Source organism: Sorex araneus, chromosome 1 (assembly GCF_027595985.1).
Source record: "Sorex araneus isolate mSorAra2 chromosome 1, mSorAra2.pri, whole genome shotgun sequence".
In the NCBI taxonomy this organism is placed as follows: domain Eukaryota; kingdom Metazoa; phylum Chordata; class Mammalia; order Eulipotyphla; family Soricidae; genus Sorex; species Sorex araneus.
In genome coordinates this window covers 287479320-287502176 of record NC_073302.1, presented here as the reverse complement: position 1 = coordinate 287502176, position 22857 = coordinate 287479320, and the positions used below count along the sequence as shown (strand labels likewise).

Genomic DNA, 22857 nt, shown 5'->3' with positions numbered 1-22857 from the left:
CTGCCCGAGCAACCCCTCAGCTTTGGCAATTGACCCCAGAGCCCCCACGCACCTGGCACGCAGCAGCCCCCTGAGCTGCCCTCCGGCCCAGAGTGAGAAAGGTCATAACGTTAGACTCTGCAAACATGTTTGACTCTGCAAACATCTTTCCTGTGTTCCCTAGAGCCGTGGGAATAGGGTCTCTTTTCCAAAATTAAATTTGAAATAAAAATAATAAGGTGGGGGCCGGAAAGATAGCACAGTGGGTAGGGCGTTTGCCTTGCACACGGCTGACCCAGGTTCAATCCTCTGCCTCCCATATGGTCCCCCAAGCACCGCCAGGAGTAATTTCTGAGTGCAGAGCCTGGAGTCAACCCTGAACATCACTGGGTGGGACCCAAAAAGACAACAACAACAAAAAAAAAGATGCTAATATTGCCATGATACACTAAAAATAAAGGTTAAAACCCAAGATGTTAAAAACCGTATAGAGGCTGCTACTCTTTGTATTTAAAGTGCAGGAAAACCATGTAGACATGCAGGTTAAAAATTCTCTGAGCAGATCAACTAGGAATGACCCATTGCTGCTATTTGAGAAGAGAGTGAGGTGACAGGAGAGACCAGGAAACACCGTCCACTGCTCTTTCACACACTGGGAACAGGGAAAATAAAAGAGACCCAACGACACTTTTTTTCAAGAAGGGAAAAGGTTGGCCCGCGCTGACACAGAAAACGGCCAACACGGGACGCCAACCCCAAGCGCCAACGCCCGGCGCCACACTTCCTCTCCAGAGAGGCGAAGGATGAGGGCGCGGAGGGGCTCTGGGTGGGGGGACAGAGGAGGAGCAGGGCTGTCCTTCCCAGGGACACCCAGGCTGGACTGTGGCCAGCGTGAGTGGCGGGCACGGTCTATTCATCACTCGTGGTCCTGCGTCACCCCGATAAAGGCATAAGGATTTTCTCCCTCGGACAGAAAAAAAAGCCAAAAAACAAAAAAGCCCCTTCTCCAGAGGACGTTTCCGGTCTCCTTCAGGGGACGGGGCGGGACGCACCTCCCAGGCACCTTCTGGTGCCCTGGGCGTCAGGAGGACGAGGAGAAGTGTGCAGGGAGCTGGGCTCCGCGGGGGCAGGAGGGAAGCTGGGACTGAGGTAGCCCCCGCCCCCCGCCTTCCCCTTCACGCTGGGGAAGCTGTCCATGTGGCTTGTCAGAAACCATTGCCCAAGAAATGTAAACCACATTCTCATCAAATTTTAAAAAAAGAAGAAGGGAGGTAAAGTGTGGTTTGAGGACCCGCACGGGATGAGAGATGCACTCTGAAAATAGAATATAGACCAAACACGATGGCCACGTAGTGCCTCTGTTGCAAACCACAACACCCAAACGGAGAGAGAGAGAGAGAACAAGGGGGAATGCCCTGCCACAGAGGTGGGGTGGGGTGGGAGGGTGGGAGGAATACTGGGAACATTGGTGGAGGGGACTGGGCACTGATGGAGGGATATAAACAAAATACAAACATGAAAGTTCACAAGTTTGTAACTGTAACTCATGGTGATTCACTAACAAAAAAAACCCATTTTGCTGCAAGAAAAAAAAAAAAAGAAGGGGGCGGGAGTGATAGCACAGCGGGTAGGGCATTTGCCTCGCATGTGGCCAACCCAGGTTCGATTCCCAGCATCCCATATGGTCCCCTGAGCACCGCCAGGGCTAATTCCTGAGTCCAGAGCCAGGAGTAACCCCTGTGCATTGCCGGGTGTGACCCAAAAAGGAAAAAAAAAAAAAAAAGAATAAGATTCTCACAGTACCGGAGACAAACGTAAAATCCCGATTGCTAAAGAAAGGATGGCTTCGGCCCCACTGCCCTGCCAACGAGGGTGACATGGGAGTGACTGTTCCCTGGGTTTGGACAGTAACATCCACTTCCAGGTCAGGGAGGTTAAGTGCACTGAGGCCAATCAGGGGCTCAGAGCGGAGCGTGGAACATCACACACAGGGAAAGGATGCAAGCGAGCCACTGTTTCAGGGTGGAGGGACAGGGCAGCACACGGGGAACTTGCCTCGCGTGAGGCCCACCCGGGCTGGACCCCCGCGCCCCACGGGGCTCCCTCAGCCCACCAGGAGTCTTCCCTGAACACAGAGCCAGGAACAAGCGCCGAGCACCGCCTCGTGTTACCCCCAAACAAGCGGAGGCTCTCCGCCGCCCAGGAGCGTACTTTGGCGAACGTGATGTAGAACTCCCTCTTCAGGGTGCTCCTCTCCACCGTGATGATCTGGTACAGGCCGCAGCCGAAGGACAGCGCGAGGCCGACTCGCAGGACGATGAGCAGGCTCCTGGCCAGGTGGTGTGAGTGGCGCCTGTGGGGGCTGGCGTCCTCAAACTGCTCCCAGAGCAGCAGGACACTCTGGGAAACAAAACGAAACAAAAAAACAGGCTCTTATTGAGAGGATGGAAGAAACAAGGCACCCACAACCGAGGACTGTCCCTCTCACCCCTCTCCTCCCTTTTCCCTCACGCACAGGCTCTATAACAGTCTCAGAAGTGAGTTCCACACACACCACAGGGTCGTGGCCCCCACCAAAGTCTTAAGGTCCCCTCCTACTCCCCCCCACCACCTTGGCCAAGTTCTGTAGGTTCTACTTTATAGACTATTTCAGGAAGAAACTTCCCTAGAGGGTCCTAAAACTGATCAGACTATCAGGGCGGTCTTGAAATAAAGTACGCAGGCTTCCTGAGTCTGAGACCCCCCCGAAGCTAGAGAAGGGGCTTATTATTATCGTCATCCTCATCATCATTTTAGTCAAATGAGACTACACACACATGTTGAAAACATGCTGAAAGAATGATTGTGACTCGAGGAAAGCATCTCCAAGGCCAGAAACAAGGCCGAAAGATGAAGAGAGCGAATAAAACTTATCTTCTAAATCCACCTTCCTCTTACTTCAGCAGCATGTGGGGACTCCAACCGCCCTGCCTGCCAGCCCACTATTCCAGGGTAACTCGCAGAGAACTCGAACCCTCAGATTATCTCTCCCCGGCCTTCAGACCTGATGCTGACTCTGGCCACGGCAGCTCGGGGAGGAGACAGAATGTCTTTCCCCCCTTTTCCTCGGGGAGAGGGCAAACGCAGTCCCCTCACTGCCACAAACTGTGCTGTCGCGTCTGTCACATTTGGGGCAATCACAGAGGTCGGCACATACGGATCCGCCCCGCCCTGATCACGGAGTCTGCCCCGCCAGGCAGGGCCGAGAGTTTCTGATGCTCGCTCGACACCAGCCGGAGCGTGGGGCCTCCTCCGCGCTGACCTGTCCTCCGGCGGCTTCGGCGGGAAGTGCTCGTGGGTCCCTGCTCCCAAGGCTCCTTCCCTGCCTCCTGACCGAACACCCCCCCCGAACGACCACCAGGTTCCCACCACTGCGTGGCCTTGCGCAGCTCTTCTCATCTGCCAGCTAAGCCTCAGAACCCAGTGCTCAGCGTCTTCCCAAGAATTCGGACAGAACCCCACGTGGTTCCGTCCCCTTCCTGGGCCTTCTGCGCTCAGCAACCTCGTCCCCTCCTCTTTCTCAGAGCTGGAGCAGAGCGGGGCCTTGCCCTGGTGCAGCCAACCAGGATCTGATCCCGGGCACCGCAGATGGTCCCCCAGGCACCGACTGCCGGGAGCGAGTCCTGAGCACTGCTGGGGGTGGCCCCCCCAAATAAAAACTAACCCAGGGCTGGAGTGATAGCACAGCGGGGAGGGTGTTTGCCTTGCACGCACCCAACCCGGGTTTGATTCCCAGCATCCCATATGGTCCCCTGAACACCACCAGGGGTAATTCCTGAGTGTAGAGCCAGGAGTAACCCCTGTGCATCACCAGGTGTGACCCCAAAAAGCAAAAAAATAATAAACAAATAAATAAATAAATAAATAACAACTAATCCAATAAAAACTCTCTATGCAATTTCCGTCCTGCAGCCGCTCGGGACAGACCCTGCCCTGTTCCAGCGCACACGCTCCTCCCTGGACCCAACACTGCTCCCTGTCGCTCCAAGTGTCACCGCCCCACCGCGCCCAACCACCGCCATCCAATTCCTTAACCTGCGTTTCCACACCTAAGCTGGACATCGGAGCAGTGCTGCTGCTGGACGATTCTCGGCTTGTGGTGTCCACAGATGCGGCAGCTCACCGGCCACGGTGACCGCTGGCTGCACAACGCACGAGTGTACGAAAGGCCAGTGTGTGCGCCTCAAGCCAGGCGTCCTTCAGCCTCTTTGCACCGGGCCCTGTCCACAGACCAGCCCGCAGGCCGGCAGCTACACCCAGGGCCGGCGACTAAGCTGCTTGAAACGTGCAATTGCAATGTCTACTTGTCAGTTATACCCATAAGGCAAGACAAAAGCCAGAAACACTCTTCCGTTCCCTGGGATTCATATTTTTCCATGCCCACTCTCCCGAATTCTCCTATCCGTGACACTACCCTGCGATCTGTGGGCCACGTGCACGGATGACGCGTGCGTGCATTCTGTGGTCTCCTGCTGTCTGCTTCAGAATGTCCCCATCAATGCCAGAGGACCGTCACATCCAACCCTCACTCGCATTTGCTTATGGTAACAAAAATCCAATTCTATGAAAGTTACTGAGAAATGAGAACTTAACTGCCACGGATGCTACCCTCGAAAAGTTCTGCATCAAAACCGTTTCTCGCTAGAACCCTGTCCTGCGCTGGTTCTGAGTTGTTTCTCCCGAGTCCTTCCTTCCTGGCATCGTCTCCTTCCTTAACTTCTCTACTTGTGTCACGTTCTCTTTCCAAATCAACCCTCCAATTGAATACCCCTACTTCATTCAGCACTCTATTGTCTCAAATAAACGCTGGGTGTCTGGAGATGAGCAAAGCACAGGTCTCACCCTTCTTTCATTAATGTTTCCATTTACCCAGTGCATTAAAATTGAGATTACAATGTCCCTTATGGACACTGCACATCTATTTCACTCTCGTGTATAGCTAATAACAGCCACACACTCAGCATAAAATCTTGATACTTCTCTAAAATTTTAATTCTTTTAAATTAACTGCACATAGCCAGATGGAGATCTCAGGGTAATGTCAATCGTATCACTATTTCAAAGAGATCAAAAATTGATTTTGCACTGGCTTTAAAAACAAGCGCCCGTTCCTTTTTACTGCCTTCCTTTTTGATTCATCTCAGCCTATCCACTTGCATTCTCCAGTGTATAAAGATCCTTGCCAGTGGCTGAATCTCAGATTTGCTGATTTAATGCTGGGTGCTTACTCTGTGTTAGAAAATAGGAAAGACGGCTATTAGGCGGGGAAATGAGACTCTCACCTCCTATTAAACATATTGCACTTAAATAAGTTGACAGGAAGCGCCAAGCCGGGGAAAATACCGTTCAATTCCTCGACCCATGCACACTGGCACTCAGGAGTCTAATGAGTTATTTGATTTACCACCCCGCCCCCCTTCATGCTTCCAAATGACAAGGTTTCAGTTCTTGTCGTTTCAATTCTGAAAGCGGAGGGGCCCGTTTGCATCTCTGAAGAGGCAAGGCTGCCAGCCTGGCCCAAGGCTGTCCCTCCGCTCACCTGGGTGATGACGATGAACACGGCGATGCCGGTGGAGGCGGGGGTGGAGTCCCACTGGAGGGGTCGGCTCTGGGACTTCTTCATCCGGACGATGGTCCAGCCCATGCACAGGCTCAGGAGGAGGTACAACATCTGAATTTGGGAAGCGATGTCAAAGACTAGTAGGAGAGTAAAGCAGAGTGAGCCGCGTGCTCACGGTCCAAAGAACGTGACCCATTTGTATTAAGAACACGACTCTTTTCTTCCTTTTCTTTCCGACTTTTTAAACAAGAGAAGAGAAGGGCACTTCCCAGGAGAAGCTGATGAAGTCCAAGAACATACTCATGCACAATCACTGGAAAGAGCTCAAGCCTTGCCCGTCCGTTTGCAGCCTTGACGGACAGAGTTCCCAGGGGCGAGCCGCCTATGTGGAAGTAAGGACATCTCTTCCCACGGCCTGTTCCCACTAGGGCAAGCCCCGAAGCTCTTGGCGGGCGCCTTAGCTTTTCCAGCTCCGTAATCTTATTCTCTAAGTTAACTACGTATTTGAAAAAATAATAACATTTCAATATGATTTTTGCAAGGGGGAGCAGACAAATGCCTTCTCTCCTGGAGCACTCACTTCTCTAATGACAAGATTAGACCCGGAAGCCCCGGCCTGAGCCCGAGACCGCCCCCGATGGACCAGCCCATGCATTAGTGCGAGGCGCCACCAAGTGGCCACCACACACGCTGCAGAGGAGGACGAGGCCCAGCTGCCCTCAAGCCCCTCAGTCAGGACCACCAGCCCAGAGCTCCAGGTCCGTACCTATTTATTTCAGATGGCAACGTTCACTATTTTTTTCTTTTTTCTTTTTTGGGACACACCCAGTGAAACTCAGGGGTGACTCCTGGCTCTGCACTCAGGAATTACTCCTGGCGGTGTTTGGGGGACCCTATGGGATGCCAGGGATTGAACCGGGCTGGCTGCATGCAAGGCAAACGCTCTCCCTGCTGGACTATCTCTCCAGCCACTACTGGGTTTTGGAAAGGCCGATTAGTTTATCAGGTGTCTTGTTCTTGCTTTGGGGACCACGCCCAGGGATGCCAGGGGTTACTCCTGGCTTTGCACTCAGGGATCACTCCGAGTGGGGGCACGGGGGACCATGTGGAGTGCCAGGGACGCAACCTCACCGGCTGCACTATCGCTCCGGTCCAACCAGGTGTCTTGATGTGGACTCTGTACTAGGCATTATTTTCTTCAATGACCAAACGTGAAAGGTGCCTGTGGAGACAGCAGGCGGAGCCAGGGGCTGGCGGGGGTATTCGTGGGTAAAAGGGGGGCGGTATGACGGGTGGAGGGAGGTGAACACCGGTCTTGGGACACCGGGTATCCAGATTTTAAATTGCCACCTGACCTTTGAGGTCTCCCAGTTTTACTCCTCTCGCTCAAGGAGTCTCAGAGAAACAGAGACACACCTGTCAGTCTTTTTCCCTTCCGAGGTGCAGGGCCAGGCCCGGGGCTGCGGGTCAGGGCAGGGCACGCACTTTCCTTGCGAGCCCCGAGCATTGCGGAGAGACCCACCCCCAGAAGCTGCCAGACAAAAACCTCCCGCCAAAACCATCACTTCGAATTCTCCTTTTCAGACGTCTCTTTGTTTCCTGCTACTGTGCCGTCCAAATTCCACGTGGACCCTCTATGCCAGAGACCCCCAAGCTACCACCCCCCCGCCCCCCCACCCTGGCAGCTAGAAAATCATCCTGTGGCCCCCTGGGATTTTGTCTTCTTTAGGAAACAGGAAGTTCTCCCCCCCCCAACTGCAACCAAGACCACGACCACCACTCCAGTCCCATGTGCACGCCCCCCCACCCCCCGCCAGGGGCTGGTTTCAGCCCCTCTGGCAACACTGCTCTCCACTGAGGGGGCTGTTTTTGTTTTTGTTGGCTGGGTTGCTTTGGTTTGGGGCCACACTTTGCTGTGCGCAGGGGTGACACTTGGCTTTGTTCTCAGGAATCACTCCGAGCGAGCTTGGGGGAACCTAATGAGATAGAACCCGGGTTGGCCCCTTGCAAGGGTAATACCCTACCCGCTGTGCTATCGCTCCGGCCCCCTGAGGCAGCTATGTTTATACTGGTGAACTTTGACCATGACCTACCATTACACTGGAGTGACAGGACGTGCCCTCCGAATAAAGCACTTTCTCTTTCAGCACAGAAGTGTTTCACAAGAGATCGTCCGTGCCTGTAAGGCCACCTGTGTCTCCAGAAAGACTCACAACTACATACTCAGTTTCCATGATACGCAAGTTCACCAAAGGAATACTCTCCTTTTGTTTTGAGGCCACACCCAGCAACGCTCAGGGGTTACTACCGGCTCTGCACTCAAGAGTCACTATTGGCAGGGCCCAGGAGACCCTCCAGGATGCTGGATATTGACCCGGGATGGCCACAGCAAGACAAGAGCCTTGCCCACTGTTCTATCACTCCAGCCCCTCACCACAAGAATATTCTATATACATTCTCAATGAGCAAAATCAAATACTGGGGGGGGGGGAAGGGCCTGGATTCCTGGTTCCTTTCTTTATACACCAAATGATGAGCATAGGATGTGATAAGAGCCCGCAAGTGTAAGGCCAAGGAGAGTGAGGGTTACCTTGCTGGTTGGTTTGGTTTGGGGCCACACCGGGCAGTGATCAGGGGCTATAGAAATAAACAAATAAAGGATCACATGGAAAAACACTGACCCACAAAAATCCCACTGTATGGGATTTGATTAAAAATTTGACCATTTGACGAACCAAACCTTTTGCAAGAACTACAAAAATTAGTGACATTGATTCATTATTTTTAATAAAATCTTTGGGTTTTTACCCTCTGGTCAAGACGAAAAAGAGCCTGGAACACAGTATTGAAGACAGGAGATGCTCACAAAAATTCCAGTCCTTGAATTCAGTATTAGCTTTGCCACTAGCAGACTTGACGTGCTTTGGCCTTTTGCGGGCAGCGATTTCCTCATCTGAAATGCTTAAGGCCTCATCTGAAAGTGCAGTAGGTAGGGGGCCTGTCTGCAAGAGGCCAACCCAGGCTAGCTCCCCAACAATTCATATGGTTCCCTCAGCACGGTCAGGAGCAATCCCTGAGCACAGATCCAGGAGTAATTCCTGAGCACTGTCAGGAGCAATCCTTGAGCAGAGATCCAGGAACAATCCCTGAGCACTACTGAGTGTGGCCCCCAAACATCTAGGGGCTGGAGCGATAGCACAGTGGGTAGGGCGTTTGCCTTCCATGTGGCTGACCTGGGTTCGATTCCCAGCATCCCATATGGTTCCCTGAGCACCGCCAGGGTTAATTCCTGAGTGCAGAGCCAGGAGTGACCCCTGTGCATCATCAGATGTGACCCAAAAAGCAAAAAAAACAAAACAAAACAAAACAAAAAAAAACCCATTCACCAAACAATAAATACTAAAATATGTAGGCTAAGCTATTTTCTAAGGCTCTTTTAAATTTTAGAACACTCAGAGTCACCTCAAGAAAAACTGGGAGATCCCAGGGCTCAACAGTCAAGGAGAACCAACACTTGCTCATGCCCGTGGGTACATGCCCTCTTCACAAGGAAAACAGATTCTAGAAACTGTAGTTTTAAAAGAAGCGGCAAGATCAGTAAGTGTCACAGAGTGGACATCAGACATCCTACTGGAGACCAAATTGTGAAAATGCAAGGAAAATCATTCTCAAGATAGTACCAAACTCAGAATCTTCCTTTTGCAAGTCAGTCTTCTTTTTGCCTCTGAAAAGGCAGTTTTCCAGGCTGAGTACAGCAATGACCTGCTGTCTTTGTGAAGTTCTGTTTCTAAAAATTTGGATTAGGGCTGGAGCGAAAGGACAGCAGGTACAGTCCAGCACTTGCCTTGCACACAACCGATACGGGTTCGATCCCCAGCATCCCACCAGGAGTGATCCCTGAGCGTAGAGCCGGCAGGAGTAAGCCCTTAGCACCACCAGGTACAGTCCAATATAATAATAATAATAATAATAATAATAATAATAATAAAATTAAATGTCTGGACTAACAGAATTTTTGTATGGTTTTCCCCATCATGCTTGACTGGAAAAATTACTTGATCACACCTCTAATAAAAGGTCTAGGGTATGAGGTGAGCTGATCTGTAGGCATAAGCTATGACTCAGAGATAGAAATGTAGAGTTAGAGACAGAGGAGATCATGGGAAAATGTCCAGCTCTGGGGTCGGAAAGTTGGTCTGAGTCTCGGTTCTCGCATTTGGTGGGCGAGGGACACTCGGAGAGCACTTCAGCCTCTGGGCCCAGAGTCTTGAGTAGCAAAATGGGGAAAAGGACACCTTCTTCACTGGGTTTTTACTGAACAGAAATGAGAAAAAAATGCACATTTTTTAGAGAACTATGCTCTAAAAACAATGAAGAGACATGGGCATCACCTAGGAAGAAAATAAATCGGACATGTAGGAACTAAACCTTTGTTTTCATCAAACTGAATTTTAACCAAGCATGGTGGGATCTGTGCATTGTGACAAAAAAAAAATTAAGAATCAGGGATAACTAACAAGAAGCAGAGAACAAATTTACATTAGATAATAATAATAATAATAATGACAATAATAATAACAATCATCATCATCATCGTCACCACCACCAGAAGACACTTACACTCGGCCAGACTCCCCATGAAAGGTACTCCCGTGCCGTCTCTGGAGTACCTGAGGGACGGAAAAGGAGAGCAGTAGTAGACGTTACAGTGCAGGGGTGCGGAGGGGAGATCAGGCGTCACAATCAGAGCGAGCATAATGCTGGCGGCCTGATCAGGATGAATTAGGTGGGAGGATGGCAGCTGCGCTGGTCTGGAGTTACCTGGAGAAATGAATGTAGTTCGCCAGAGCCGAGGCGGCCTGCAGGAGCAGTGCGGTGGTCAGCACCTTCAGGACCCCGTGCATGGGCCCGCCCTTCCTGATCGCCTGCCACAGCGACTGCGCGTAGATGCAGGCCACCACGAAGTACACGAGCACCAGCAGGAAGAAGAACTCATGCAGCCCTGCAGGGAGAAGAACGGAGTTGGTGAGGGGGCAGCGCTACTTCGGACCCTCCTAGGCAAGGCATCTCCAGAAGGACTTTTTTTTTTTTTTTTTTTTTTGTGCTTTTTGGGTCATACCCGGCGATGCGCAGGGGTCACTCCTGGCTCTGCACTCAGGAATTGCTCCTGGCGGTGCTCAGGGGACCATATGGGATGCTGGGAATCGAACCCTGCTTGGCCAAGTGAAAGGTAAGCGCCCTCCCCGCTGTGCTATCACTCCAGCCCCCAGAAAGAAAAGGAAAAAGAAAAAAAAACTGGAATCATATCATTTGCTTTTGTAAGAGGCTAAAACACAATGTGAACTTGAACCTTCTGCTCCTGGACAAAGCATTATTAACTACATAAGAAGGCTGATTATACTGAAGTCGTTGGAATCTCTCTCTTCTCTCCTTCTTTCCTTCCTTCCTTCCTTCCTTCCTTCCTTCCTTCCTTCCTTCCTTCCTTCCTTCCTTCCTTCCTTCCTTCCTTCCTTCCTCCCTCCCTCCCTCCCTCCCTCCCTCCCTCCCTCCCTTCCTCCCTCCCTCCCTCCCTCCCTTGATCTTTCCCTCTCTCCCTCTCCCCATCCCTCCTTCCCTCCTCCTTTCTTCCCTTCCTCCCCCTCCCTCCCTTCCTTCCTTTCTTGCACAGTGATCAGCCGTGAAACCCGAGGAGTAGCAGGGCTGGCGTGGCTGGATGCGGGATGGTATTAAGATGACAAGGGGTGACTGCGTCTCCACCTCGACGGACTTTTCACCTCCAGAGCGGATCTGTGTTCTATGAATTTGAGGAAGGGGGGTCTGTGGAGACGGCCCAGAGGCAGAGGGTCCTGCCTTGCCAGCCCGAGTGCTTCCTGCGTGCACCCAGCACAGCGCTATGGGTGGCTCATTGACTGGGACACGCAGCACCGCCCCCTACTGTGTGCTCTCCGCCCGACCGCAGTCTGGGGTGTGAGTGTCCTCGGTGCACGCGTGCAACACCTTCTACCCCAAGCACCTCCAGAGGACAGTCGCTCGTGAGCACCGAGGCCGGGGCAGCCCCAGCAAGCTCCACAGAGCTCCAGCAAGCACCAGAGCCCCCGGCCAAGTGCCAGACTCGGGACGGAGGCCAAGCCGCTGGCACGCCAGCAACAAGGACACTCGGGAACTCTAGTGCACAAGGGCGGCGGCTGTCCGGAGGGCAAAGCTCTGGGGACCAGATGTGACACTGGGCCTCGTGAGATGGCCACAGGCGGGGCTCACTGCGGACTCGGGACTGGCGGCTCCAGCAGAGACCAGTGGAACTCTCCAGTAGTGCCACACGGGTGCTCCGCCAAAGAGAAGGAGAACAATCTACTCTTCCAGACCCCCCAGCCCAGCCTCTCTCCCCGACACACATACCCCAAATAACTTTGAAAAGGCAACTACTAGGTTGGGAAAACAAAACAAAACAAAAAATCCAAAAAAACAATGGCCCATAAAACGTTCCCTCTCCACCGTGCTACTGGCACAGTGTAGAAAAATAAAGAGGTGTGAGAACTTCAGCCACTGGGTGTCTCTCTTGCTCTATGCAGGGAAAACTCAAGCATCCACTTTTCTGGTCGGAGGGAAAAGCTGGGATGCAACTTCAGAAAGAGAGGGACAGACATAGAGGGACTGCACTCATTTGTGGAGTATAGAAGAACACCACATGAGGCTGACACCCAAGGACGGTAGATACGAGGGCCAGGGGGATTGCCCCATAGCTGGGAGACTGCTTCATGAGCGGAGGGGAGAAGGCAGATGGGATAGAGAAGGGATCACTAAGAAAACGATGGCTGGAGGAACCAGTCAGGATGGGAGATGTGTGCCGAAAGTAGATAATGGACCAAACATGATGACCTCTCAGTGTCTGTGTTGCAAGCTATAATGCCCCAAAGTAGAGAGAGAGTATGGGGAATATTGTCTGCCATGGAGGCAGGGTGGGAAAGGGGGGGTATACCCGGGATATTGGTGGTGGGGAATGTGCACTGGTGGAGGGATGGGTGTTTGATCATTGTGAGATTGTAACCCAAACATGAAAGTTTGTAACTATCTCACGGTGATTCAATAAAATTTAAAAAAGAAGAAATGATCAAATAACAGGAAAGGCCTATTTTCTTCTCCAATTTCTGACGCCGCAAGTATCCCAGCTTTAGAGATCATGAGCACCCGGCCTGGGGTTGCTTCGGGGACGGAGAAGCCGCAATGCTGAGCACCCCGTGAACTGCGGGTCGGTGAAAGGCGTCCTGTGATCTTGTGTTTCCAATCTCTTTCTTTCTCTTTTGGCGTAAAGAACTGGGCACGGCATCTACTTAAAGTTCTCCCTCCCTCTGAGCCTCACGGGCTCCTACTCCTTGCAAGGTATTTGTAAGCCTCAGACACTCTACCGTCAGACTGACACAGAGGAAAGAGTGAAAACAGGACGTCTCCGAGGCAAGTCCCTTCCCTGTGATCAGATATTAAGTAACCTGAATTGGTCCCTTATCTTGACCTCTGCTCACTGGAGGGCACATAAACCAAGTCTTGCTTATACCCTACTTCGATACTTAGAGGAAAAACGCTGGTTCTGCCTCGGGTGATGTTTCAAACAGACCCCCTCTATCAGCAAGTCTGCGGTTTGTTTCCTCCGCAACCAAACCTCCCTTTGCAATCTGCTTTCACTGCCTTGAAATTAAAATCTCATTTTAGGGGCCAGAGAAATAGTACAGCGAGTAGCGTACCGGCATTCTCCACCGCCCGGAGCGATCCTAAGCAGAGCCCGAGTGAGCCCTGGGCACCACTGGGGGTGGCCCAAATTGCCCCCGCAATATAATTTAAAAACATGTGGGTACTTGGGGGCCCGAGAGAAATTGCGTCAGGGAGGGCACTAGCCCCCCCCCCCACACACACAGGTGACCCGGGTTTGGTCCCCAGCGACCCATATGGCCCCCCAAGCACCACCAGGAGAAATTCCTGAGTGCGGAGCCAGGAGTAACCCGAGTATCTCCAGGTGTGAACCAAAAACTAAAATAGAGAGAGCCCCTTTTTTTAAGGGCGTCCCTTGGGCACGCTCCGGGAGCTGTCTGCCGCCAAAACGGAAGGCTGAGCACATGCTTCGTCACTCAACCCTCTCCCCGGGCCTAGAGGAGAACTTCCAACTCTGATGATTCTGGGAATTACTTTTCTCTTGGGCTGGAGTGATAGCACAGTGGTAGGGCATTCGCCTTTCACGCAGCCAACCCCTGTTCGATTCCTCCGTCCCTCTCGGAGAGTCCGGCAAGCTACTGAGAGTATGGAGCCCGCACGGCAGAGCCTGGCAAGCTACCCATGGCATATTGGATATGCCAAAAACAGTAACAAGTCTCACAATGGAGACATTACTGGTGCCTGCTCGAACAAATCAATGAACAACACAGTGACAGTGACTGCCCTTAACAGGAGCACAGATCCAATTAACAGGAACTTTCCCCCTGTTCAGGGGCAGTTTTATTTTATTCTGCCTTAAGAGTATGGTGTTCCTATGTACTGTTTCTATCAAAAGGCATCGAGCTTTCCTTCTTTTTTCTAAAACATTTCTTTAAAATGTCTAAAGAAGATCTAAAAAATAGAAGAGGAAACAAAGTCGGGTGGCTATAAAAAACTGGTGTGAAAAACACAATGTACAAAATGCGAACATAACATCTAACACATCTGCATCAATTTGCACCTGGTTGGGCTAATTCAAACCTCCCAGATGTATGGCTTAACAGTCAATTCACAGGAAAAGGCAGAGCAAATCAATGTTTCCCGAGGCAGGGCAGAAAATTAAACAAATGAGCAAAGGTTCCAAAAAACAACAGAACAGCAACAACTAATGGGTGTGTTTGTGGGGGGGGGAAGGGTTACTCCCTAAAAGTCAATTTAATACCTGATGCTATCGAGTAAATAGAATTTCACTTAAGGGTCCACTTTACAACCAACGCGTTCCGAGATGAGGTTAGATGTGTGGTCTGCACACAGCAGCGTCCACCTCAGAGCTGCCCTCCCTGAGGGGAACATCTGTGCACGAACCTCCAGAGAGAGCCGCCAACTTCAACAGGGAAACAATCACAGAGTCGGGCTTGGGGAATTCTACGTTTGGCTTTTGGGGCCACACCAAAGGCTTCTATCTGACTGTGCGCTCAGGGATCACTCCTGGAGGTGCTCGGGGGACCATATGTGGTACTCTGCATGCAAGGCAAGTGCCCTACCCACTGGACTACCTCTCTGGCCCCCAAGTTTGGGGAATTTTCGTGAACAAAAATGATGCAGTCCTTAGCAACTTCAGGCAGCCATTTAACACATCTGCACTTTTTGATAATCCGTCTGTCTGGACTTGCTTTGCGCAGGACGCTGTGCTTAGGGAAAGTATACGCCATGGTCTTTTAGTTACAGCAAGGGTTAGTGACATGCTGGTGACCTGACCAATGTCAGGTTCCATCCCAGAATAGAAAAGGCAGATGGAAGACACAAGGAAAAGCATTTACTCAGAATCAGAGAAGACAGGGCCCAAGGGCGGCTCGTGGGGAATCAAGGAACTAAACCCGGAGGGCTAGCCTAAAAGAAAACGTGGCCGGCCTTTGGGATGCTGGAAGGACAGGAGAAGCCAGGGGCAAGGTTCAGGGGACACAGGGCTCCTCCACATGCCATCCACCTGGTGGCCTGTGCTCAGTGTTCAGGCGGCAGGGTGGGAGTGACAGAAGGCCTCTGCAGAGCGAGGAAATGGGAGTCTGGGTAAGAAGACAAGAAGCAGGTGGTGGAGAAAGGGCTGGTGGAAGGATGGGTACTCCACCATCGTGTGACTGAAACATAACCGTGGAAGTTTGTAAATCTGTACCTGTGTCTCACGGTGATTCCTTAAAAAAAAAAAAAAAAAGGGGCTGGAGTGATAGCACAGCAGGTAGGGCGTTTGCCTTGCACGTAGCTGACCCGGGTTCGATTCCCAGCATCCCATATGGTCCCCTGAGCACCGCCAGGAGTAATTCCTGAGTGCAGAGCCAGGAGTGATCCCTGTGCATAACCGGGTGTGACCCAAAAAGCAAAATAAATAAATAAATAAATAAATAAAAATTAAATAAATAAATAAATAAAAAAGAAGCCAAAGACAAGAAACAGCCTGTCAGGAGGATCCACCCAGTGAATAACGGCAGCCCTCGGGCTGGGTTCGGGGCCGGGCTCCTGGGGCAGACCTCTGGGGCACTGGGCTCTGCGTGCACAGGCCTGGGGCAGGCCCCGCTTCCGACTGAGTCTGGGTCAGTCCGAAATGGAAGAGACTTTACACGAAGACTTCAGGCTGGAAGGCGCCCGGTGGATGGTGGAAGCGCCCATCGGGGCCCAAGTGTCCCCCAGCTGACCCAAAGGGCGGGAAGCCAAGGCCAACAGCCCTTTGGAAAACAAGCGGTGGGACCACATCAGCACCTGCAGGGTCCCCTGCAGGACCTAGGGGACCACATTTTGTGGAACTTCATCTGCAATTTGCATTCCATTTGCATTCCAAAAAGAACTGGAGCAGCCTGCATTGCTGTCATTTCCATCACAGAGAGAACTTGGGTTTGTTTGTTTGTTTGTTTGTTTCTGGTGCCTAGGTGCCAGGAAGGCACCCAAGAACCCCTATAGGAGAGGAGCTGCATGCCAGGCCCCAGAGAGGACTTTCAGGATGAACTATTTGAAAACACTTAACATGAAATATGTGTGTGTGTGTGTCTGTGTGTTTTATTGCAGAAAAAGCGTTTGGTTTTTAAATGTGCATCCCTTCATACCTTCACTGCCTTTTCACAACACAGGTTCCCTAAGTTGCTTTTGTGTCTGTAGCCATTTATACTCTGGACTAATTGGGCGAGTCTACCGTGGCTTCAATTCCTGCCAGACAGCCACCTACACACCCACCAGCCCAGTGAGAGATAATGGAATTAAATTCTTCCCTGTAGGTAATGAACTTCTAAAGACGTTGGCTCTTAGGCCAAGGAACGGCTCAGTGAGCTGAGTGCAGGTCGGTTAGATTCCCAGCACTGCATGGTCCCCCAGTATCCGTCCTCCTCCCCACAACCCCCCAGCAAAGAGCTGGGAGGTGCCCCTGAGCAGTGCCTGCCCAAACAAACAAATCAGCCCAATAAATAACCAAAAATAACAAAAGAGAGCCCCCCCCACCCCAGCCCTTCTCTTTGATTTTTTTTTTTTTTGCTTTTTTTGGGGGGGTCACACCCAGCAATGCTCAGGGGTTACTCCTGGCTTTGCACTCAGGAACCACTCCAGGCGGTGCTTGGGGGACCATATGGGATGCCAGGGATCGAACCCAGGTCGGCTGCATGCAAGGCAAACACCCTACCCGCTGTGCTATTGCTCCAGCACCCCCCCCCCCACACACACCCAGCCCTTCTCTTTGAAAGCCGGCCTTCAGATCTGGTTTCCAGTCTGATGTGAACTTGACAAATCTGCTGCGATTCCATAGAACCCGAGCTCTCATGAACCACAAAAGGAATCTATTCTGTTTGGGCTGAGTCTGCCTCAGCTGGGCAGTTATACAGTCAACCTTAACATAAACACTCATCAGACCCTTTCCTAGTTAGACGATCTTTAAAAGCATGACCAACTTTGTTCCGAACATGGGAAGCAAACACCTCTGAAAGCAAGCTTTCACTCTATGCAAACCTAACACACAACAGGACGGCGCCAGAGATTCTAATCTCACCTAATCATTGAGTTTCCAATTGAAAGTGATCAATTTCTTAACAATGTTTCATAAAACAATGCTGAGTTGTCATAAAAACGGTAAAATTTGAGCACTTATAAAGAACAAGAAGCTCTTCATAATTCAACCCCCAAGTACGGAAACATTAATATTTTCGAACTTCTACTTTATTCTCTGTCCTTTGTAACATGCTTGAAACCACACAATATAAAATGCAATGCTATTTATTTTTAAACTTACTAATACAGCTACTAAAATGTCCTACTAAGATTCACTTAGTCACTTCCCCAGCCTTAGACGCAGAAGCTCTTCTTAATTGTTCACATTCTGAAAACATCAAGATTTTGTGTTAGCTCATTTCTATTTAGGACATATACTTAAGTATATATTCTTACCAGATTCTCCAGCACTAAAATGATCAAACGGATTTCCTTCGGCATCTGGGTTTAGCAACATCATTTCAAATGAAATATCTTCCACCTGAGAGTTCTCATTATCATCTTTGCATGTGAATTTGTCTGCATAAAACACGTGCCACATTTGTGGAGACGGAATCTGGGACACTGTCAGATTATGTTCAGTCTGATTTATGGTCACTTTAAAGAGAAAGAAAATAGCACTTTCAAAGCCAAAACCTTCACATGTATTCATTGTCTTAGTCACATAATCAATTTGAAGTTAGAATTCTTGGGCTTATTTCTTATTTGTCTTGGAATTCCAAGCCCTGGTGTAATATTGGAATAAGGTCTGTAAATAAAGCAGATAAAAGTTAGGTGTCTTAACCGAAGGAATCACTCTGAAAATACTATCTAACGACCACAAATGAGTAGGATGCTTCCCCCAGTATCAGAATTTAATATTTTTTTCTTTTTGGGTCACACCAGCAATGCACAGGGGTTACTCCTAGCTCATACACTCAGGAATTACTTCTGGTGGTGCTCGGAGGACCATATGGAATGTTGGGAATCAAACCGCGTGCAAGGCAAACACCCTACCCTACCCGCTGTGCTATTGCTCCAGCCCCCAGAATTTAATTTTTAAATATTTTCAAGGTTTTCGCAAAAGATACAGTGACCAAAATACAAAGACAATCTATGGAACTGGGAAGAATATTCACCCAATACCCATCAGATAAGGGGTTGATATCAAGGATATACAAGGCACTGGTTGGAATCTACAAGAAGAAAACATCTAACCCCATCAAAAAATGGGGCAATGAAATGAACAGAAATTTTCTCAAGGAAGAGATACGAATGGCAAAAAGGCATATGAAAAAATGCTTGTCATCACTAATCATCAGGGAGATGCAGATCAAAACAGCTATGAGATATCATCTCATACCACAGAGACTGGCACACATCCAAAAGAACAAAAGCAACCGCTATTGGCATGGATGTGGGGAGAAAGGTACCCTCTTACACTGTTGGTGGGAATGCCGACTGATTCAGCCCTTTTGGAAAACAGTATGGTCGCTTCTCAAAAAATTAGACCCAGCAATACCACTCCTGGGAATATATCCCGGAGAGGCAAAAAAGTACAGTCAAAATGACATCTGCACTCGAATGCTCATTGCAGCACTGTTTACAATAGCCAGAATCTGGAAAAAACCCGAGTGCCCGAGAACAGGTGACTGGTTAAAGAAACTTTGGTACATCTACACAATGGAATACTATGCTGCTGTTAGAAAAGATGAAGTCATGACCTTTGCATATAAGTAGATCAACATGGAAAGTATCATGCTAAGTGAAATGAGTCAGAAAGAGAGGGACAGACATAGAAAGATTGCACTCATCTGTGGAATATAAAATAAAATAACAGAATAGGAGACTAACACTCAAGAATAGTAGAGATAAGTACCAGGAGGTTGGCTCCAAAGCTTGGAAGCTGGCCCCACAGGCTGGAGGAAGGGGCAGCTCACATAGAGAAGGGAACATCAGGTAAAGTGTGGTTTGAGGACCCGCACAGGATGGGAGATGCGCAATGAAAATAAAATATAGACCAAACACGATGGTCATGCAGTGCCTCTGCTGCAAACCACAGCACCCAAAAGGAGAGACAGATCAAAAGGGAATGCCCTGCCACAGAGGTGGGGTGGGATGGGGGGGATGGGGTAGGAGGGTTGGGGGTATACTGGGAACACTGGTGGAGGGGACTGGGCATTGGTGGAGGGATGTAAACAAAATGCAAACATGAAAGCTCCTAAGTTTGTAACTGTAACTCATGGTGATTCACTAATAAAAAGTTTTCAAGTGGGCTCCTGAAATCTAAATTTTAGGGGAAAAAACTTTTAAAATATAGTAAAATATATCCAACACAAAAGCTACCAACTAAACCATTTCTAAGTCATGTGGCATTAAAAGTACATTCACAATGCCACGTTAAGTATCAGACAGTTTTGAAAATTACTTAGTTAAATTAAAAATAGGGCATTAACTTACACACACACACACACACACACACACACACGCATGTTTTAGAAACTATACTGACAAATATCTTCAAACGATTTTTTCCAAAACCCTTTTCTGAGTGGCTATTCAAGAGAGTATAAAAAGAGAAATGACAGGTGATCTAAGAATTCTGTCACTGGGTCAGACCTGCAGCAGAGGGGAGATGGGGGTGAGGAGGCCCCACAGATCTGTGACTAAATCTGGACTGCAGTTCTCAGCTTCGGTGTGGCTCTGGACAAATGACCCAAGTGAGGACACTCCGTTTCTTCACCTGCACAAGGAAGATGATCCCTAAAGAGCTGAAGGGAGAGACGTGAGTCACACCAGCTACCCGGGATCTGTCGCGAAGTGGCTGCTGCATAAAGGGTCATGCTCCTTCTGCATTCTTTTCTCTTTTTTTTTTGGGGGGGGTCACACCCAGCGATGCTCAGGTGTGACTCCGACTCTGCACTCAGGAATTACTCTTGGCTGTGCTTGAGGGACCATATAGGGTACCGAGGATCGAACCTGGGTTGGCTGCATGCAAGGCAAACAAGCCCTTCCTGCTGTACTATCACTCCGCCCCCTCCGTCTGCTTTCTTAAAAAAAAAAAAAAAAAGTTGATACACCAAGAAGGGATTCTCAGCCCAAGCGAATCCTACTTCCCACACCAGCCATCGAACAGCGTGAGGGTTCAGCTGTGTGGTCAAGGAAGTTAAGGATAGGGGACCAGAGAGATAGGACCAGGGGTGAGATGCTTGCCTTGTATGCAGCCAACCCTGGTTCAATCCCCAGAACCCCAGATGGTCCTTCCATGCACTGACAAGAATGATCCCAGAGAACAGAAACATGAAGAAACATCACTGGGTATGGCTCAAACACACGCACATACATTTAATCAATCAATCAATCAATCAATCAAAGTTGAGCAGACAGGATGCCTCACATAATGCAAGGGTGAGTCTCGCAGACTGGAGAATGGGGTGGCTCTACCCCAAGTGCTAACACACCCCGTTTGAGAAACAGTCAAAGCTTCTCAGATATCTGCCGGGTCTTGACCACTTTTCTGGGGGCGAAGGGGCCTCAAATAGCGCATCGGACTGAGTGAGCAGGCACAGGGGCTGGGCTCTCTCCACACCAGCCCAGTGAGTTGGCAAATAGATGACTCAACTTCCCCAATGCTGCTCGGTTCGTAGTCAAATCCAGATAATCCTCCCTGCTCGGTGCTCCTGTGCAGTGCAAACGGACGGCATCTAAAATTTCTGGGCCAGGTCTGATTCTATCCAGAGTAGACGCCTCCTGGCACACAATGCTGGGCGTGACTCCAGGCTAGACTGCCCCCGCTAGCAGGCCGAGCTCTCTTCATTCCTGCCTCATTCAAATTTTTGTTGGAAAAGAAACAAAAACAAAAACTAAAAACAAATCTTCTCAAATCAATAAAAAACTTTCTGAAATCAGTGTGGGAATTTTCAGAGGTGTTGGGGGGGGTGGCTGGGTGGGACATTCAGAAAGCGTTCCTTCATTGGGATTGCCCACGGTAGGGTGAAAGGCCTGTCTTTTCCCACAGGAGCTGAGATGACCGTCCAGCTCAGCACTCACACCGTGTGAAGGCGACAGTGATGGAGTCCCCGCCATGGGGGACAGATGTTGGCTCTCTTATACTTCCAACTGTTGTGTACGACTGAACGTTTTTCTGATAAAGAGTTGGGAAGGGCCAGAGAGTGAATGCAGGGTTAAGGTACTTACTTCCCCTTGCATGTAGCCCACCCCGATTTGATTCCCGGCTCCAACCACAGATCCCCAGTAAGACCAGGTACACTCCCAAACACAGAGCCAGGGATAGCCGCTGAGTATTGCCACGTGTGGCCCGAAAACCCAAAGACAAATAATTCATTTTTGTAAGGTTGGGTAAATGTGATCTCTAGGCTGCTTTATAAAGGAGAGAGACGTATCTATTCAGGATTCAAATTTTGAGGACTTGGGATTTTGCAACTGGCAATTTTCACTCATTAGCACTTCAACCGCACAAGATGACTTTACTGACGATATGTAGCAGAGGTCAACTAGCTGCCATGTATTCTGTTCCAGTTCCAGAAAGTGCCGCCATCACCCCATCCAACGCTTGAGGATCCTTAACAGGATGCAGAGCGTGATCCACGGGAGGGGGGGCTTTGAAATGTGCCACCAGCAGTTCTGTAATGGGGGGGGCTCATCACGTGAAGGCCCTGTGCTGTGCCTACTCTATCACTTGCACTTTTTTTTTTTCCAGCTAAAACAATCCCCCAAAATTAGCCATTGCATCTTCACCGGCTGCTTTCTGATGTTTTCTTCTAAAGGATGTGGTACATCCGAGAAACAAAGGGTGCAGCATGAAGGGACTTTGCCTTCGGCTTTTGTCTAAGGTGCCCCTTCTGCAGCGAGCCTGGAAAACAAGGCTCTTGACAAAACTGTCTTCATTGTTGTTGAGACAAAAGACTATAGCCCAGCCCGCACATTCTATGTAATTAGTACCTCAAATATTAACAAAACTCGAATCACAGAGAATGGTGCTGAATGGCTAACTGCTCAATTATATTATAAAAAGAAATGAGCACTGTTAACCAAAACAGAGAAGCTAATCAAACACTAACGCTGGTACAAAATACACTTCATCTGTCAGCTCGGTTTACAAAATAAGTATAATGTACAAAAGGGAATAGATACCAACGAGACAGACAATGCTGAAAATGTTTTACATACAAAATTATATCTGATGGCAAATTTTTAAAAATAAATTCATCCTTTTTAGTGCTTTTAAATGGGTTTTTTTTTAATCATTTTTTTTAATCCTACTGTTTTATGATATTGCTGGAAAAGAACAAAGGAAGACTGAAAAATAATTTCTCTAACGTTAATTCTGGGAGAATGAGTCAGGCAACATTTGACACTACGGGGCTTTTCCAATCTGCATATCTTTTCATAGTTCATAGCAGCACTGAGGTTTCACACAGCAGCCTGGCAAAGTTAATGAACTCATTACCCAGGAAGTGAAAGGTCATTAATTCCTATGTCTCATTAACGGCCAGGAAACGAGAACTATTTCTAGAAGGAATTATTATAAAGTATGTGGCACTTCTGTGATGCAATGGCTTCAAGGATATGAGTATGTT

At 49.5% G+C, this 22857-nt stretch overlaps 1 protein-coding gene across 1 annotated transcript in view; it reads right to left on the bottom strand.

Annotated features, from left to right (window-relative positions):
• GPR180 (G protein-coupled receptor 180) overlaps positions 1 to 22857 on the bottom strand; it is a 34635-nt gene that overhangs the window by 3156 nt on the left and 8622 nt on the right. The window contains exons 3-7 of the mRNA XM_004604022.2: positions 17675 to 17875; positions 10400 to 10580; positions 10199 to 10248; positions 5558 to 5715; positions 2191 to 2379 (exon numbers count right to left, since the gene is read on the bottom strand). Coding sequence (XP_004604079.1) covers positions 2191 to 2379; positions 5558 to 5715; positions 10199 to 10248; positions 10400 to 10580; positions 17675 to 17875 — 779 coding nt within the window. The remainder of the gene's footprint in view (positions 1 to 2190; positions 2380 to 5557; positions 5716 to 10198; positions 10249 to 10399; positions 10581 to 17674; positions 17876 to 22857) is intronic.